General features: G+C 35.3%; 1 protein-coding gene across 1 annotated transcript; it reads left to right on the top strand.

The window, feature by feature from the left end:
• The first annotated feature begins 9 nt into the window (after positions 1–9).
• Positions 10–19,237, top strand: LOC126811710 (uncharacterized). Its single transcript, XM_050537570.2, has 4 exons — positions 10–76; positions 10,052–10,150; positions 10,859–11,043; positions 12,350–19,237. Exons 2-4 carry the CDS (start codon positions 10,070–10,072, stop codon positions 17,829–17,831), a joined length of 5,748 nt encoding a protein of 1,915 aa, XP_050393527.1. The 5' UTR covers positions 10–76; positions 10,052–10,069; the 3' UTR covers positions 17,832–19,237.
• Positions 19,238–19,877: the final 640 nt, after the last annotated feature.

The following is a 19,877-nucleotide window of genomic DNA, read 5'->3' as shown; positions in this document are numbered from 1 at the left end:
GTAAATAGACCAAGAATGGCGGGTATTTGTATTAAGTCTCCAGTAGATCTATGAAATATTTATAACGTAAAGAAAGGTAATATCTCTGTTGTAAAGAACCTTAACTACCCTAAATATTTCTCTTTTTCAATAGCTATTATATGGATCTAATGAGCAATTTTATGTGGAATTGAAACTGGAAGAGAGTATCTGACAGTGACATTGCTGAGTGTTTGACTTTGAGTTCAGCTACGTTAAAGGACCTAAGTCCGTAACTCAAAATCCTCCAAAATCTTCGACATCGAAAACACGAATTATTGGTCAATTTAAATCAACATTGATGAGCTTCTGATATCCGATATTTAAGATAAAATAATTTTTTTAACATTGGTACACGAATCGTGTACCATAATGCGCTTCAGCCCCAGTTGTATTGAGAGACTCGAGGGACGAGGCTAGACAAATTGCACCAAATCAATAACTAGAATAACTAGACGCTAGAAATTTGCACTCAATTGAGATTGCTGACTTATTTCGCCGAACATAACTGATTTGAAATTGGAGAAAAAACGGAAACCATTAAATGTAAATCAGTTTATATACATTCATATTACAGTATTATATGCGTTGCGACCCACTTTTGTGAATTTCTAGGTCCCAAATGTTAGCGATTTAGCTCCTTTAACTACGTAGGTCTCATTACACACACTCACCCTGTAGGCTGTACGTTCAGGGACTCTTCTATTGAATCCTTGTTGTCAAAATCTGACTTCCAAGTCAATTTTACTGGGCAACTTTTTACTGCTAGACAGTCGCGTGTCAGATCTGTGAGCGCCTGAACAATGTAACTGAACATCTTCTTAGTGAGGAAATAAGACCTTGGTTTAGGGCTGGCGGAAATAATCGATAATTGTTGATAATCGTCGGTAAGTGTATGGAAAATCGATTATCGATACAGTTTTAAAATATTGATTATCGCACAATTAGGTGCTTCACTTTTAAGAAGAAGTCCATAAAAATAATCCTTATCACTGTATTCTTTGCAACACGTGGGCCTAGCTAGAACTGTAATTAAACAGAATAGTCATAATAAAACACACACGTTTGTTGGGTTTTTTTCACGCGAGACGCAACCAGTGAGAAATGTTGGCCACTTATGTCATGATGAGAGCCAATGGTTTCACGTAACATCCAATTGTGTCTCTTATTTTAACTCTTCAGTTCTTTCGTCTTCTCTGTCAAAGTCAAACACGTACTTTCCCTTTATAATTTTTTTTAATTTATTAAGAAATTTGCAAAGAAATGTCTGAAGAGGAGATGTTTAATTTCAACAGTGCGAAGAAATCACTGCAAGAAATAAACTGTTACCGCGAACTAAAGAATTCGTTTGATGTGATCAAAGGGAAATAACTACATTTTACTCAGTATTATTCAGGTCATAAGCGACAAAGATATGGCGAGCGGTGGCGGGTTCTGCCTTCCAAACGAAGTTGATCGAGTTTCTTTCTACACCTTGGTTTTGCTATGGAATGCTATTATTTTATTGTCAAATTAACGGAAAAAAAAACTTCTACATGTAGCCTATACAAAATGATATCCCAGCATAAAGTCGCATATAATTTGTGTACAAATTATGATTGTTTTCAAACCAATTCAACAATTGCAAGTCAAAATAATTTGCCGATATTATCGATTATCGATCAGCGGATGGTCTGCGATAATCGATACTTGAAACAGGATCGATTGCCAGCCCTACATGTACCTTGGTTACATGTACCTCGCTAGAACCAGTATACAGTATGGCCAACACAACTGCACGGCGCACGCTGTTAAAAAATACGTCCCACTCTTCTTACGGCCATGACCAGGGCTGTCGGTAATTTTTCACAGATGATTAGCAGCACTGCTAATCAAAAAGTCCAATTTTGCCAAAGTTGATTAGCAAATTTAAAAATTGATTAGCAGTTTTTCAGTTTCAAATCAACATTAAACACCTAAATAACAAGATTATTTTAATTTTAATTGATAGCAAATGATTAGATTTCATTCTTAAGATTTTTTTAGAATTTTAGCACTTTTACAGCTAGCTGTGAACATTTCTGAATGAATGTAGACTTTTGTTAGGCCTTATGTCTGAAGCCAATTCTTGGCAGTGGCTTCTTATTTCTTCGTTAGAAAACAATTTCGTCTGCTTTTTATCGTGTGTTATTATTTTTGTTCAATCGGAAGCACGCGGTATTTTACGAATAATCTCGATTAACTAGACGCACGCGATATAAACAATAATAGTTTACGGGAATTCTTACTTTGATTTCTCACTTTACAATACGTTTACACGTATTTATTTTTTATATTTTATTTACAATACGTGGGGGATACACTGAATTTATTTTTTTTCAAATTGAATACTGATATAATTACTCGAAATTGACATGTCTCGCAACGTGAGTGGTACTACTTGATTCCCTATTTCCGGTTTGATAGTCTCGATTCATAGAGTTATGTCCCTGTATTATATAGTATCATGAATTGAGTCTGGGTAGTTTGAGAAGAAAATGTCACACGGAGAATTCCGTTTTGTTTATAAAATTTATTTGATATTTTATACACGTTGAAAGTGTTGAGAAATGTGGATAAATCTTTGTGTCAATATCCAAAATGACAGGCATATTAATGATTCGCAGTTACTGCGAATCAAAAACGTTAGATTTTAATTTTTGATTAGCAACGGACAAAATATGTATCGCAAATTGCGCTGGGATACTGGTTGTCGGCAGCCCTGGCCATGACTGACTTCATTGAAAGGGTAACGCAAAAATTTACGAACTCGGCCATACAAGATGAAACGAAATTTAGGTAAGCCTAGGAGAAAAAAAATGAAATGTTTGTAAAGTTGAGAATCTTCAGTCATTTATTGCTTTGCCTAGCCTAATTACAATAATTTAAATTCAACTTTACAAAGATTTCAGGGTGAGTGTAACGAGACCTACGTTCAGAGCTGAACTAAGTGGTTGAGTGACTTAACTGACTTGTCGACTTGAGTCATCATTCATTCATAATCATTAGACATCAATTGAACAAAATCAAAATTCTGTTAATAGTAATAGCCTAGTAGTAGTAGCCTAGTGTCAGGCCTAGACCTTAATTTACTCACTTACTTTCTTTTATGTTAGATTAAGATTTATTAACAATTCAAGACAAAGAAATGTATTTTACCATTTGAAACTTAGTAAAAAAGACAAAATTAGCTCATGAGTTTTTTCACCACCTGTAGCATAGCCACTGTAGATAGGTCGACTACGTCATTACATGTACATGTACATGTACTTATGTAACTTAGAAATGTGTTACTGTTTACTCCTACTCTATGTCTTCGATCTTTGACTTCAGTAACCAGGCCTTCACGTAAAAGGAGCATGATCGCTCTCCTGGACGCGTCTGGATGTCAGTCGAGGTTAACTTTTTATAGCCTAGCTAGCTCTCCTCAATGTCTAAATTGACTCTCCTCAAAGAAAATAATCAGAAAAAATATACCCATAACGAAAAATACTGTCAATATCAACAATCAACTTGCTTGTCGGCTACAATAACAGTCATACCTTGGTGAGAATCAGCCATCCGGTTCATAATCCGAGTAAATTAGCACATTTAACAGTAATTTTGATAATTAGCACAATACAAGCTTGCTGGGTATTCATAACAGGTCCAGTAAGTTTCCTTTGTAATAATAAACCATGTGGCGAAAGAAGACATATTGCTCGGCATGGATTGTATGAATCTCGGGATTCGCACCCTGTCTTCGACTCTTGATTCGTACGAATTCTAGGTAGATATTAAAATATTGGATTCACTGACCCGTTGTTCGTTCTATTTAAATAGTCATTGAATAATCCCTGATAGAACACCGGATATGCTGAGAAACAGACATTAATAATATATTTTTCCGTCAGGATCTCCAGTGCTTTCAGACTCTAGATAACATGCATCAGTTGGAATTAGGTCAATAAACCAGCATTGTAGATTTAGTTTTAAATAGTGTTTTAGTTCTTTTCATTTTTATACGTACTAGGCTTCCATTGTAATGTGCACTGCAGTGTACTATCGTATCGCAATGACTGAGGTTATTTACTCGAATCCTCGCGGTACGTGCCGCCTTCTTGGCATTAAGCTTCTACATATTGTTGTCGTACCACAACGATTGTGGTAGTTGACTAAAGCGCGAAAATGGCGGCCATAATTCAAAGAGAGGAATCGGATGAACGTTTGAAAGAAATTGATACGAATATTAAGAATAAGTTTCGATGGAGCTGGCTGGAAAAGTCCGTGGATATTACTTATAGAGGCTAAAGTTATCATCCGATTGACTTCAGATTGATACACAGAGTTTAAGATCTTGAGACGAACAAGTATATTGATTTTCAATGAATTTTTATGACTTGAAAAGCTAAATCCATGACATTAAAAGTTTTGTATACTAAACGTTAGCATGGGGCAGAACTTTATAAAAACCAAACAAATTCTAATGGTTTTCTGATAATTACTTCATGACTTGTTACTCTTAATCAGATTTTAGTGTATTAAAGATGTTTCATTACCGAAAAAAGTAAAAATATGCGACAATACTTGTTGACTGCCCGGACGATTTACATGTAGCTGCTGTGGGCGTATGTTTCGTTGCCTGGCAACCTATCTTATTTTATACACATGCTGACAGAGAGTTATTCTGTTGTACGGAATTTTTATACGCCCACATTTTCATGTGGACGTAGTATGCCGTCGCCCCTGTCCGTCCGTCCGTCCACAATTGTTTGTGGACACTCTACAGGTCACAATTCTTATCCGATTTTGACGAAACTTGAAATATAGGTTTATCTCCAAAATATCGCGGCTGCTTTCGATATTGGCATGTATCGGATCGAAACTTCATGGATTATGGCCCCTGTTTGTACGAAAAATCACGTTTTTAGCTTGTGGACACTATAGAGGTCACAATTTTTATCCGATTATGTTGAAACTTGAAATGTAAGTTGATAACCCAAAGATCTCGGTTCCTTTCGATATTCACGCATATCGGACCGTAACTTCCTGAATTATGGCCCCTGATTGTACAAAAAATCACGTTTTTAGCTTGTGGACCCTATAGAGGTCATAATTTTTATCCGATTTAAAAAACGTTTTATTATATCACCGTTACACCCTAAGGATGAATGAGTTCGAATTTCATGAAAATCGGCCCAAAATTAACAGACAAAATGGCCGCCGTTCGTTCTCAAATAGCGTAAAAATATGGTATATCAAGGTTGTGGACCCTATAGAGGTCACAATTTTTATCTGATTTCGTTGAAACTTGAAATGTACATGTAAGTTTATAACCCAAAGATCTCGGTTCCTTTCAATATTCGCCCATATCGGACCGTAACTTCCTGAATTATGGCTCCTGATTGTACGAAAAATCGCTTTCTTTTTAGCTTGTTCTCTATCCATCTTTCGAAAATGTGGGCGTATCCTGCCTGGCAGCCGCTGGTATTTTATATAAAGCAATTTCAATTATGGTTGTCACATGATCATTGTGCCGCTTGTCTTTCATCCACAAATGAATAAAAACTTTGTAAGTTACGTGACAGACAAAAACAATAATTTGTGTTTTAAATATGAAGAAATGCCATGGTGTCATATCAGCTTATTTTTGCTACTGCATTTTCTGATACTGGCCATAATAGAAAAATCCTAATTTCGATTGACTGATGATATCCGTTTATCTATCAAATAAACATAGACAGTAATCTATTCAGGAATATTACTGACTTGAACTTCAAGTCATATTCAGAATACAACATTCTCCATAACAAATTACCAAAAATTATTTTTGTTGAAGTTTGGTTATATTAAAGCGGAAATTGCAAATTTTTAAGTTATATTTTTAAAATTTATTAAAATAAAGCCTGAAAATAGATGGTATCCATAAACAGTCCTTTCTTGTTAAAGAATAATCCTATTAATCCTATAATTCACTATTGCCAGCTGAGAAATTGGCAAAAATATAATTTTCCTCTTCATTTTCAAACGTTTGAAAAAAGCTACTCCATGGTGGAGAATAGAAAACAAGGGAGGTAATTGTGTTATTATTTCCTGTGTAAATGAGTTTTAAGTGTGAGAATAACACCTATGATCATATAATTGTGAGTTAGGGTTGGGCGATATACCGGTATTTCGGTATACCGTGATAAAATCATCGGCGATTTTATCATATCGGACTTACTTAAAAATATCGAAAAACCGGTTTATCGTGACTTAAAAAAATTATCGCGATTATGATAATTATCATGTCCCAATATTGATGATAATACATCGTCGCTTGGACTAGTAAGCGAGGAAAATGTGTTTGGCAAGGTCAAGGTTGGAGAGTATTTACCCCAGTCGCAACTGTCACTGTTCTGATTTTCAGACAAGTAGATTTTAGAACCCTGCTAGTTCTGGTTACATATTATCGTTATATTAAAACTTAATATTCTGCTTCGACTAACTAGTATGTCATTCTATTGATAGAATTAAATTCGTCTACAAGTATAAAATATAGCATATTAAGTACCGGCGGGTCAAGGGTAAATATCCATCATGGCGTCTAGCAACAGTAAAAAAGTGACAACAAGCGACGATTTGCTGCCTAAAAAAAATTCCTCCAGTCCCGTTTGGACTTTCTTTGGGTTTAAGCCAAACGACGTAGACCAGGCCACAATATTCTGCAAAGTTTGCACAAATCCAGTAATGGCTAAAGGTGGCAACACAACCAACCTATATCATCATTTGCGAACACGACACCCAAGTCAGTACAAAAGCTTTTATTTATACGGGATTGCCAGGGTTGATATTAATAAAATAATAAACAGGGTACGAAATAACACGCGAACGGTCGTTCAGGTTACGCATCGGTTACCATGACCTGGAAACACGCGAACGGACTTCCGTTCTCGACCACCGAGCTATAATTTATAAACTAAAGGTTTCAGTTAAAATATTCCCTCCACTACTACATTAAAACATTTTACAATTATAAATAAATGTCTGAAAGATCGTTAAGTTCGCACCTGTCATTTTGGCGGTAGCAAATCAACTCGCGGACCCATCATACCTGGCAACGACATACTCATTTGCCTCTTTAGCGAACGAAAGCGCCAGATCAATCAACTGATTTCTATTGTTTTTATTTCTTAAATTAATGGTGATTGAGTAATAAAAATAAAACACCCAATGAAAAGGAGTGTTATATTCGCAAATTATCAAATAAAAAACATACTTTTCAACAATGGATCTTCCGGTATTTACGTAATAGATCAGAGGTGAAAATTCACACCGTGTCAATGACTTTGGCATTATTCCAATATTTTCACGTTGTCACTCACGGCTAATAATTTTATGACATGGAAAGTGAAATGGAATAAGATTTTTTATGATTTACTGCCAGGCATATCGTAGAACATGATAATGTCGAAGAAATCAACTATTTGTTATTTTTGGGGGACGTTATGAATGATGCGAAGCAGCCGAGATCAAGCGTGTCGGCCGCCATATCTTGGATACGTTACACCACAAAACTTACGGATAATAATTCTAGAGTTTGGAAAGCTAAATTGAATCAAAACTTTTAGGATTTAATACAAGCTACATAGAGGAATATTACATTGCAACTATATATTTTTATTTTCGATGCTATGAAGCAAAGAAGACGACAATTCCCACCATATATCCAACAAAGGCAGAAATGTCACATAGCGATGAAGTGACGGTCATTTGGGGCGATATTTCTTTCTAAAAGTTATATATTTATATTTACTTTGAACACTGTTCTTTTTTTTAAAATAAAATCTTACGAGATACATGTTCACGTTTATTATGACAGAGAAAAGTCATAATTTTAGTGGAACTGACTTTTCAATATTATTTATAGTAATATACCGGTAATTGTTAGTTTGTACAATTGAATTTTATATCATTGGAAAGAACACGACAATCTGTACATTTTTGTATAAAAAAATTTTTTATTTAGTTATTTGCAATTTTGTAGAGAGTTTTAGGATTAACAATAATCCACTAATTCGCTTAGGGATATGGGCCCTGCTGATTTAATAAGCTTAGGGGTGGCTGGCTAATCTTTTAATTGGCCCCAAATCCCCCTAGGCTAATTCGAGGGCGGCTCTAAACAAATATGGCATCGTAACCTATAGGTTACCAGTTCAAATTTGATGCAGATTAGCGTAACCTATTTTGAGGTTACCATATAAGAGGCTTATTTCATACCCTGATAAATACAAAATACCTTTTTCTTTATTAGTATTTGATACAGTATGCACACAAGACAGGGGTCAAGACCGTCACAAGAATTCAAAATTAGACTTCTATAGACACACGTAAAAATTATCACGATAATATCGTTTATCGTGATATTAGATAAATTATTATCACGATATTTATTTTTCATTATCGCCCAAGCCTATTGTGAGTTGACAACCTACTGAGCAAAAGACATAGAAATAATTACGTTTTGACTTTCTTAGAAAATTTGCAATTTCCGCTTTAAACTTTAAATTTAATGGGAGCTTTAAGTTCATGCAGTAAGCCTTCTATATGTAATTATTCTAAGACACCCCCTATTTTCCCATACTTGAAGCAATAAAGTACATTTTATACAAGACTTTGGATTGGCTAGCTAGAACACAATAAACTGTTTACATTCAGCCAATCAAATATTGGCTTTCGTAGAGATACATGTAGTCTGCTCTTTACTTCCTGTCGAAGTGAAAGATTGAAATGACTGCATTCAACCATAGATATCCTGTCAACCTTCAGTCTTCATTAGACTAAATAGAGTATCATTAAAATAAGGCCGCTTAAAATAGCGTTGTTCAAAATCGATTTTACTTGTTTCTATTGAGTATTTTGAGAGGCTCTAAGTCACGCAGATGGTGAGGGCAAAAAACGCAAAATTTTGGAATGTCTGTGTATTTTTAGGCAACTCGAAATTGATCCGCTGCGACCTTTGTTCCCAATCCATAGATTACTATTTCTTCATGCATGTATCAATACTGGTAATTAACACACAAATGTCTTGTTTGAATTCGAGCGAAGGTGACTCTGTGAGTACAATATTGGAAGGGCGCTAGGTTACTAACACAGATCCCAGGTTTTGTAGGCCAAGAATGTTCTTCAGGATTTTCCATGGAGTATCATGAATTTATGAAAGAACTCACAGTATCCAGCACAACTGCTGACTGTTACAATTCAATTTTGGCACTAGTTAAAAAATTTCATAACTTGTTATAACTACATGCATTACTGTATAAGATACAATAAATGTATGCAGTTGGAGTATTTACGCTACTAAAATGAGGCATATACATGTATATAGACGAGGACATCTCATGGTGTCCCATCAGCAGGGGTTCAAGATCAGGGTGGTTTCCTCCTTGTCAGTGGTGCAAGACAGACGGCCTAGCAAGCATCTAAGTCCTTCAGATGAGTTTTAAAAAAAATAAATCGATATCCTATGTACACATTTTTGTAAAAAAAAAAAATCCATGACAGTTCAAAGTTAGCAGAATTACTTCTACTGTCCAGGCAAAGTTACTTCAAAGTATACTGTATGGCACATACATTGTATCCATCTTCATAAGCCTGGTTGGTGCAGAAAAGTAGGTCGTTAATCCAAATTTGATTTATATGTAAGTGCTTATGATGCATTGGGGTGTAAGTAAAATGATAGATGATAGTGAGGTACATGTAATACATGTACTAATTATCTAATTTATATAAAACATATTCATCCATGTGTGTGATGTCATTGTTTCAATGACCCTTGATATTGCACATGATCATTAAAACTCCTGTGATAAATGTATCGTGAAGTACTGTAATAGAATACTTGACAGTGTCAAGAATCAAAATGCAACAAACTTTAGTTTATGTACTGCTTTTGGCAATTTATATACATGGACATGTAGACCTGCTTATACGCTATTAAAAATAGTTGTATGCCCAGGATATGCAAGTACCGTAATTTGTTTGTTGTTTTTTACAGCTGAATGTTTTAGTCAAGATGATGAACGAAGATAGTTTAGATATTTATTGTGATCTATTAACTGATGAACAGACAGATAAAGCTGAGTCAAATGCAGAGGTACAGTGACAAACTGTTTTGGTTAGAACTTAAAGCCTCACCACTCCAGGCGAAAAAGCAAATATAGACTTTCAGACAATAAGCTAACACAAAAATAGGTGTTAAGAAAAAGCATGTTGGTCCAGAATTGATTACCGTAAATCAATAATATTGAATAAGTGATCAATGCAAAAAATCTCTTGTTGAAAAAAAAAATATAACTAATTTATCCGATTAAAGCAATAAACATGGTTAGATGCCATATTGGTATAAATGTTCACTGAGAGCTAGCTACATGTAGCATGAGTTATCATTCAGTCTTCAACTGACTAGTATGGAAGCAAAAAATCTGGCCACCAAATCAGTAGAAAGTAATGTCACTGTTACACCATTGAGGTTATGGTAAAATTTAGTCAGATTGACATTTTGACAGATTATATATTTTATCAAAGTTAGTCTGATTCAGAAGTGTTAATAAATAATGTATGATTCATTATCAAACTTTAATAAACTATTATATCCTGTTTTATTGAAACTATTATTTAGACAGAGCTTGTAGCATTCTATACATATAAATACAATGGCTGTATTCGATCCAGTAATGAATAAACAACTAAACAGATGGTTACTTTCTGTTCTATAAACAGGCCTATGCAGTTAAAAATACATGTACAACTAGCCATATTTACTTTTATTTTAAAAGATAAAACCATTCCGTTATATTTTTAGCTGACGAAACTCCTGTGTGATGCAAAGTCATCTGTCAAAGGACTTCAAAATGAATTAGATGCTAAAAAGAAATCTGAAGAAGCACTTAGTCAACAAAATGAAGATTTAAAAAGAAAAATTTCTGCACTACTTCTAACAGCTAGATCAGAATTAGGAAGAAAAAATGCCATTATAGAAGATCTCAGGTACATGTATAGACATTATAAGAAATTAAGTTCTACTAGTCACACTTGGAGGTGCATTGGTCAATGGTATATCTGACACTTGACTCAGATTGTAACTAACTAAAAAGGTACTTAAGTGACTTTATGTTTCATTGCCTGGCAACACATGTTGAGTGAATGAGATAAAACTGACTGTTAGCTACTGCACATGACATTAGCAAAACATTATTGGAGTGAATGTGAATAATCCATGAATGTTTGCACATAAACAAGGTGTCTGCCCATTTGATGCCAAGTATGTTGGATGAAGAACAAAAACGTCAGGGACAGCTTATTGAAGACTGTCAGAGAGATCCACTTGTTTTCTTGGGTCACATTCACGTTAAAGTATAAATTTGGAGCATGTGACATCACAAAATGTTTAAAAGAAAGTCTTCCAGTGGTAAGGTCATGACCTCCGGTTTCTGGGGAATCCGAGTGCGTAATCATGATAGATTATCTAAAGAAAGTTTTCACCTTAAATGGTCCATATTATGCAGATGAATTGCAAAGGTTGCATGGTCAAATGAAAGAAAAGTACTGAGGTAAACTTTGCCTAGTTGTCTGACTGCTCCAGGACAATTCTCCAATGCACACCATGCAAGTACCAGTGGGCACTGCACAGGACTGTGGCTTCAGAATCATCCATCACCCAGTCTATTCTTCAGATCTCAGCTCCCTCTTCTTCCCCTTCCCATAACTCAAATGAGGTCATCGCTGCTGCGCAGAAGTAGTTAGAGTCACTTGACAAATGGTGTCTTGACAGGTTAAATATGGTGGGGCTTGATTGCCATTGATGTCAAGGAGGATTGTATTGAATAAAAAGTATAACAATTTCCAATATATTAGATATTACCGCACTAAAAAAGACTGGGAACTTTTGGTACACCCCTCGAATATCAATATGTGTCACATAATGCCATTCCGTGTCAGATCACCTCAGAAATTTTCAGTTGCCCATAGCAACCAACCGTTCATCCCGATTTCATTAAAAGTTGGAAAATCAGCTTTGCCACCACAAATAAACATGTACATAAAATTTCATGAAAATCCAAGGAGGTGGGGTTAAACCCATGCTATTACATGTAGGTGATTTGACATGGAATGATTCTATATTGTGTTAATGGTCCACACTCGTTATTCTATGATTTTTTATTGGGGGGGGGGGGGGTAGGTTATACTAAGTTATAGATAGTGTACAATTATAAGCTGATGAACAATGGAAATAATCCTAAAAATAGTCTTAACATAAAACTGTTCAATCTTTCTGTTTCTTTTTTATTTCCAGAGAACAAGTGGACGATTACACCAAACAGTCTTTTTATAATGGTAGATTCAAAAATAGGGGAAACAATCAATTTAGACATCAAAGTCCACACATTGCTCAGCTGCCTGACTACAGTAGTCCTAAACAGGACACTCGGTCTTGCTTTAATAGTTCCCAGGGAGACAGGTGTCAAACCAGATATGACAGTCCTTTGAGTGACAGACAACAAATAATAAGCAATAGCCCACACCAAGACATCCAGCAAAAGTATAACCAAGATAGTCCAGAAAAATGTACAGATAGAAAACGCAAGATTTCAGATGAATTAGAAAAGGCTGATACCAAACGAAGCAGATTGGGGGACAGTACTATTGGACTGAAACCAACAGACATGCAGCAAAAACTTCATCTTTCCAAGACTAAAAATATTTCTCAGGATGATATAGAGAAATCTAAACAATCTAGGGATCCTCGCAAGAAAAACATTTTAGATAGGTTAGGTAATCGAAAACCTGTGTGTGAAAATAGTGAAAGTGACAGCAATACTAATGAACACATTGTAAAAGAGTGTAAGGACCCTCGCAAGATAAATATTTTAAATAGATTAAGTGACGAGAAAGTAATTAAATGTAAACAAAGCCCACCCAACCAAACATCTGATTCAGAGACAAATAATAATACTAAACAGTTGAATAGTTCTGGTAAAGTGATTGATCTCAGGGAAAAGTTAAGAAGTCGTAAGAAATCTAACTTGAACACAAATCAAAATCCGTTGAACACAGTAAAAGATCCAAGATTAAAAATTCCTGGAGATAAAGAGACAAAAAGTACTTCTGTTGAATTATTTCCTCTCAATTTCAAAGACACTGCCAAGCTGGCGAGTGTTAAAACAACTTTTTCTGATATTAAAGATGCAGGCAATACAAACTCAAGTCTTGAACTGTCTGTTTCATCTGCTGACATTTCTACTGAACTAAATTTTAAAAATATTAGCAAGATTTCGCCCCCTAACCTGCTTTCTTTAAAGAAAAACAATTTGCTAATAGATCCAATGAAAAAACCATTGGGTGTCAGCTTTGGTATTTCCACAGGATCTAAAATAAGCAAGGGAGATAACCTGGTATGTAGTGAAAATAAATTGCTAGGTGAAGAAGATCGAACAAACAGAGAATATATTGAGACCAGTGAAGATTCTGATGCTAGTGGAAGGAAACTTGTTATTGATGTTTCAAAGACTACAAAACATTCATCTCGAATTGATAACTCAAGTTTATCTGATGATATTACTTCTCAGGATGATGAGTCCATGGTGAAGGATTCGATTTCTCAATCAAAAGTTGTTTCTGATATAGCCACAAGGAATAACAGTAATGATTTACAAAAAATTGGGTCTAGAATATCAAAGTCTTCAAAAAATGAGTCTAGTGCCTTACTTTCAGATGGTAAACCGAAAACAAATGTTGGTTGTACAGATTCAGTTAAAGTTGTTAAAAGTTGGAGCAATAACTCTATTAATGAAAACAGTTGTGTGATTGAAACTGTCAATTCTACTGTTGTAATTGAGAATCAATCAAAAGATTTCTCTTTGAATACTAGTACTAAATCCAGTGAAAGCGTGCTTGTTAGGAAAATAAGAAAGGACACTTCGCAGCTCAAACCAAAGACTTCCAAATCCTCCCGTGCATCACCGTGTCTTTCAACACCCATGACTAGCTCATTTAGTGAACCTCTACAAGATTTGGGATCCAATATTTCCAACAATGAAAAATATAAAATTCCTAAAATTGAAAATGTGACTTCATCATCCAATGTGTCCATGTCTTCATTATCTCAACATGGTACAGAGAAAGAAAATGGCAAATTGAATGCAGCAAAAAATGTTACTGAATCTTCAAAGAAAACTGTTCCAAACCATAATATTACTAGTGTTAGTAAATCTTCTTGTACTTCTTTAAAAGAGGGCAAATCTGTTATTGATAAGAAAGACAATAAAAAATCATTATCTTCTAAAAACTTTAAAACCAGTGTATCAAAAACTTCTGTTACCTGCAATGACAGTGACAATACAAAAACTACCAAAAAATCTAAAATGGCAGTGCTCTGTCCTAGTTCGGACTCTAACAGTAGTAAGAAATTACTTGATAAAAATTTGAGAGCCAAAACTGTTGGAGACAAAGTAAAATCCCCAACCCCAAAACCAATCCTAAGTATTGAAAAAGTTGATGCTAAAAAGTCCAGCAGTTGTGCTACAGATGTGTCAAAATCGGGTAAACAAGAAGATGATGGTAAACTGGACGAAAAGAAAGAAAGCAAAATGCACAGCACCACAACAAAATCGAAATCTGTGTATCACGCAAGTATAAGTAACAAAAATTCTCGAAATACTAAGTTAGGCAATCACAGAAGTCTTTCTAGAAATATAGAAAAAGTTCAAACAAGAAAATCCTTGGTTAAAGCTGCGAGTAAGTCCAGCGATGAGACATCTTCAGAAACTGATCTTGAATTGGGAAAGTGTACAAATACAAAGACAGTAGATTCATCACAAACTAAGATCAACTGTGCTACTGAAAAGAATGATGATGACAAAGGAGAACAGAATAGTCATGGCTTGGACCCTGAGAATGGGGATATCTCAGCTGAGAGGAAGAGGAAAGTCGAAGAAGCTCCAGTAAACATTGCTGTTCCTATTGAAATAGAATTACCTGGCACACAGAAAGAGCAACCTAATCTTTATAAAACAAAAGTACCAAATGATATTTCTTCAGTTGATGGCAGTCATCTGCAGACTAATGTTGCCAACATCACTTCAAATGACCACAGCAGTGCCGATATCCAAATGGATGTTGACTATGGATCAGATATCTGCACTGAAAGTAAAAACACTGAGGATGTCATTAAAATCACCCCAGACCATACATCTGCTGGAAATTCTGCAACCAAGCCTGTCCCAGAAACACCTTTATCTGGAGGATGGCTTGCAAATTTGTTTTCGTCAGGTACCGAAAATGAGTTCATGAAACGATTGCAAAAGATGGAAGAAGATATTCAGTTGTTAAAAATGGCAGCATCGTGTGGAAACTCTTTGTCTGTCACGCCCGACCTTAACTTAAGCAAAAATACGTCAATCTCAACTAGTTGTAAAAATTGTGCCGAATTTGATGTATGCATCACTGCTACGAATAAGTGTGATTCGGAAAGACAGCAGAAGAATATCAAAATTACACCCACAAACTCCATGAATAAAGATAATACCAACCAACAAATGCATGAAAAAATGAACAGATCTACAGACTACAAGGAAATTCTAGATGATTACAGACCGGAAAGAGAGAGTCTTGAGACGCCAGACAAAATTTCTTCCCCATCTGTTTATCATATTAAAGAAAACCTTGACAAAACTCCGGAAAAGCAAAGTGGGTGTAAAAAGATTGTTCTTGTAAGGAGACGACTTCACGATAAGCTGAGATCACCTGAACAAAATAAACCAGTTGAAAATTCCATTTCCAATAGCCCTGTGAGAGATATTGTATTGAGTTCAGAGAGAGCCAGTGTCACCAGATCAAATCTAAGTACTTCACCGACCAACTTTTCGTCAGATTATGATACCAACGATACACTAAAGATTTGTGATTCAACAGAAAAAACTCAGGAAATGTTACCAATATTGCAAACAAATTGCATGGACATAGATATGGTTTCTAATACAGACCAAATAAAGTCATCATTACCAAATATGAAAGAAACGTCACCCATAATGAATAATCCCAAGTTGAATAGTATTAAAATTAGTGATACAGCTGTGTCAGAAATCCCTGTAGTTTCTGGTATAGTCTCTGTTATATCTCAAAATGAATCTGAAATTTCAGTGAACGTCTCTAAAGAAATTGGACAAATTAAGTCAGAATCTTCTTTAGCGACTTCTAATAAGACTGTTAGATCAGACCAAACTATATCTGTTCATTCGACTGAGAGCTCTAACTCATCTGTTAATGATATTTCAGACGTGTCCATTTATTCTGCTAATAGCTCAGTGTCCTCTGAAAATAAAGAGGTTCAGAAATCATTCACTGTTAATGAAACCATTATTGACTGTGAACCAAATCATTCAGATTCTAATAATGACACTGATACATCTGATGAATCTTACGGCAACAAGAATGAAAAGGATGAAAATCAGTCCCCAGTTTCAAATGTGGTTAAGATGTTACAGTCTGATCTGGACATGTCTTCAGATTCGAATGGTAGCAATACTTCCGGCATTGTTCCTGTAGAAACATGTTTATCAAATATCAGTACACCCAAAACTCCAATAAAAGATCACCCAACTTCCCCTTTGAGTAGAATTAGTCCTGTGCCAAAATTGGTACCGCCTGACAATGTTAACTGTGATAGTAAACTTCTTGCTCTGATTAATTTGTCAACTCATAATTTACTTCTATCTGGACATTCAATTAGTTTTGAAAGTACTAATGCCAATTCAATCACGCAGGAATCTATCGAAAAAGTTGAGAATAACTCACCATCTACAGTTACCTCCGAGAAATCTTTGGGGCCGGCATTTGTAAGGTCATCAACTCCTCGTGGTAAGCCCAAAACCTCTTTCTTAGAACACCAACCGGAGGAATTCAGCGAAGGAGAGATATTAGACAGTGATGAAAACCATGAAGGATGTGGAGCATCAGTAATGGATGCGCTGGAAACATCTATGTCCAACGCAAAAAATTGTGTTGAATCTGAACAAGTAGTTAATGATTTGAGATCTTCAATAACACATGATGTATCTAAACAAGTGTCCGCCACCCCTTTGACAAGACACACATCGCCGCAGGCTCAAGTCAAGATTATCAAAACTGTTGGTTCCGATATTTTCAAGAAGCCAAGTATAGAGGATTTTCAAATCTTCCAAGGTAACCAGGACAACAAAAGTAAAGAAGATACCTCTAACGGATTAAATTCAACAGAAGACGCTTCTTGTAGTAGTAAAGAGGACGGAGAAATAACACAGGATAGCATTATAACTTGTGATGATAATTCAGAGCATTTATTAGACAGTAATTCTGTCAATTTTGTATTTGATGCAAAGATAGATGAAGATGATGACTTGCTGGGGTATTTGGATGATGATTCTTCAAAAACTTCCGTTTCTAAACCGAAACCAGTGACACCAAAGAAGTCTTTTGTAATTCCTAAGAGAACGAGGTCTTCTCCTCGAATACGAGATAAATCTATTCGTGACAGATTAGGGGATAATGAGAACAAACGACCGGCTTTTGGACCAAGAGCTGAAAGCAGCAGAAGGAATGAGAAAAGAAGATCTTTATCTCCTAGATCATCAAGGGCAGGTGATAGCCGCCGACGCCTATATAATTCGCGCTACGATGAACCAAGGTCATCAGCACATGGCTCTTCATCTAGTAGAAGGGAAACTAGCCACGGTCGATCTAGTGGACGGTCGCGAGAAACTGACCGGGAACGGTCTCGGCATAGGCGAGATCGATCATAACTATTTTGTGTTTTATTTTATGAAATGTTGTAAAACTAACAACAATTAACACGACCAATTATTATTTTTGTTCAAAGAATGACGTTATGGCGGTTACTTAAATACCTGAATGTTATTTATTCGTATTTATTACGTGGGATTCCTTTAATTTTATAAAGTAAATTTTGTTGTCTTTATAAATCAATATTTATTGGAAGCAGATGAAAATCCCCCAAATAATGAAGTCATCTGATTGGAATTGCATGCCCCAACATTTTATAATGTGGACGTATATTGCCGTCATCTGCATCCGACAGGCCATCAAATTTTTCTTGTGAACGTTCTAAACATTACATTTTCAAATTTATAAACGTTTTTGATCGTAAATCTCAGTGTCCTCGCCTCAGTTACGTTCAAAGTTATAAAAGTTTCTGAACGTGACATTCTAGAGAGAATGTTTTAAAACCGATGATATTGTTCCAATTGGACCTAACCACGAATTCTATCGAAAATTTTACATCTTAAATCGTAGAATTATGATATGTTGTAAAAGTGATGCATAACGGTGTTCAAACAGTTTTGAAACTCGTTGAGGTTGCTCATAGGGACATAAGAAAGGAGAATATCGAATTGCAAAAATGTCAGATCTTTATGTTTGAATTCGTTTTGCAGACTATTTTTGCGTTTACATTTACACGTTCTCATTTTCCTTTATTAAAACTTGGGGGAGTTGTTCATAGGGACATACGGGAGAAACCTTTAAAAATGCAATGCACCACATTTAAAAATTGGATGATATTGCTCATTGTGGCGTTTTGTGGAGATGACTGTTATGGCTTATGAGCTGGACATAGAAGGAAGTTGAGAGAAAAAAACACATCAAAATTTGGAATGTGTTTTGCGGCTAAATTATTTGTCCGTTCACATTTTATACTGTTAAATATTTTAAACATATAATTATTTAAAAGTTGATGAGGGTGTTCATTTCGTGGAGCTACTTTTTCCTTGGACATTTGTACTTTAACGCTTAGGATAGAGTTCATAATAGTCTTTTTCAAACGTGCTCTGTTAGATTTGTTGACAATGATTTAAGAATTAACATGGATGACTTTGCTGCTGGTGGGCGTATATTTTTACAAATAAAAAGGACATGAATTACGAACAGAAGTACAGCAATCTGTGAATGGTGTCCTTCTCACACTGTTGTTGTATTTTGGGTTTTAAAGACCAAACTATTATATAACTAGGAAATACGTTCTATGGGTTTAATTTCATTTTCGTTCGTGTTTCAGAGTTTGGAATATGTTTTTATATTATGAATGTTTGAATGGAGCAATATTCATTAATTGTTTTGTATGAGATTACAGTATTTTTGTATTCTAAAATAATCATGATACTGAGAAGATAGAGTTTATTCACATGTTTCATTTTGTCTTTTTTATACCCACACCTACAATTAGTTAAGTCTCGCGAAGGGATCAATCTTCTATTTCAAAAGAAAGTGACTCGCCCGCAACTTGTCATTCGTGGGAATAGTAAAGTGTTCCAAGACGTCTTATCGTGAATGGGGTTTTAAAAAATGTGAATAGAAGATTCATTCACTTTGGTGACATTGGAGTGTCGATTTTAAATATAATTTGGCATCCGACGCACCTGGTCATTAAAGCTGAACTCCGATTACAAAACTACAGAAATAATTCAATAAAAAAAAAATTAACACCCTAAATAATTGCCATACTTGTTTTCAATTTGTATAACAATCATGGCGATTGTACGGCGTACAAAAACAGAGGTAGGCCACGCCCACATCCAGTGCAGGCGTTATCAACCACACTGTCCACATCCGGCTAGCAATATTTCAACTACAAATTACCTCCTGACTGATTGACGTTTTTTCACCAACTGTTTACTGAAAGTATTATTGCTAAACAATTATTATATCTGATCAGGTACATGTTATTTTACTAATTAGACGAAATAAGTAAACCACTGCGCACTTTTGCTCTAAAAATAAGAAAAAACTGCTTTACCCCAAATAATAACAAATCTACGAACACCAACCAATTC

Source organism: Patella vulgata, chromosome 2, assembly GCF_932274485.2.
Source record: "Patella vulgata chromosome 2, xgPatVulg1.2, whole genome shotgun sequence".
NCBI lineage: Eukaryota > Metazoa > Mollusca > Gastropoda > Patellidae > Patella > Patella vulgata.
The sequence above is the reverse complement of the archived record's forward strand: the minus strand, read 5'-3'. Positions and strand labels throughout refer to the sequence as shown.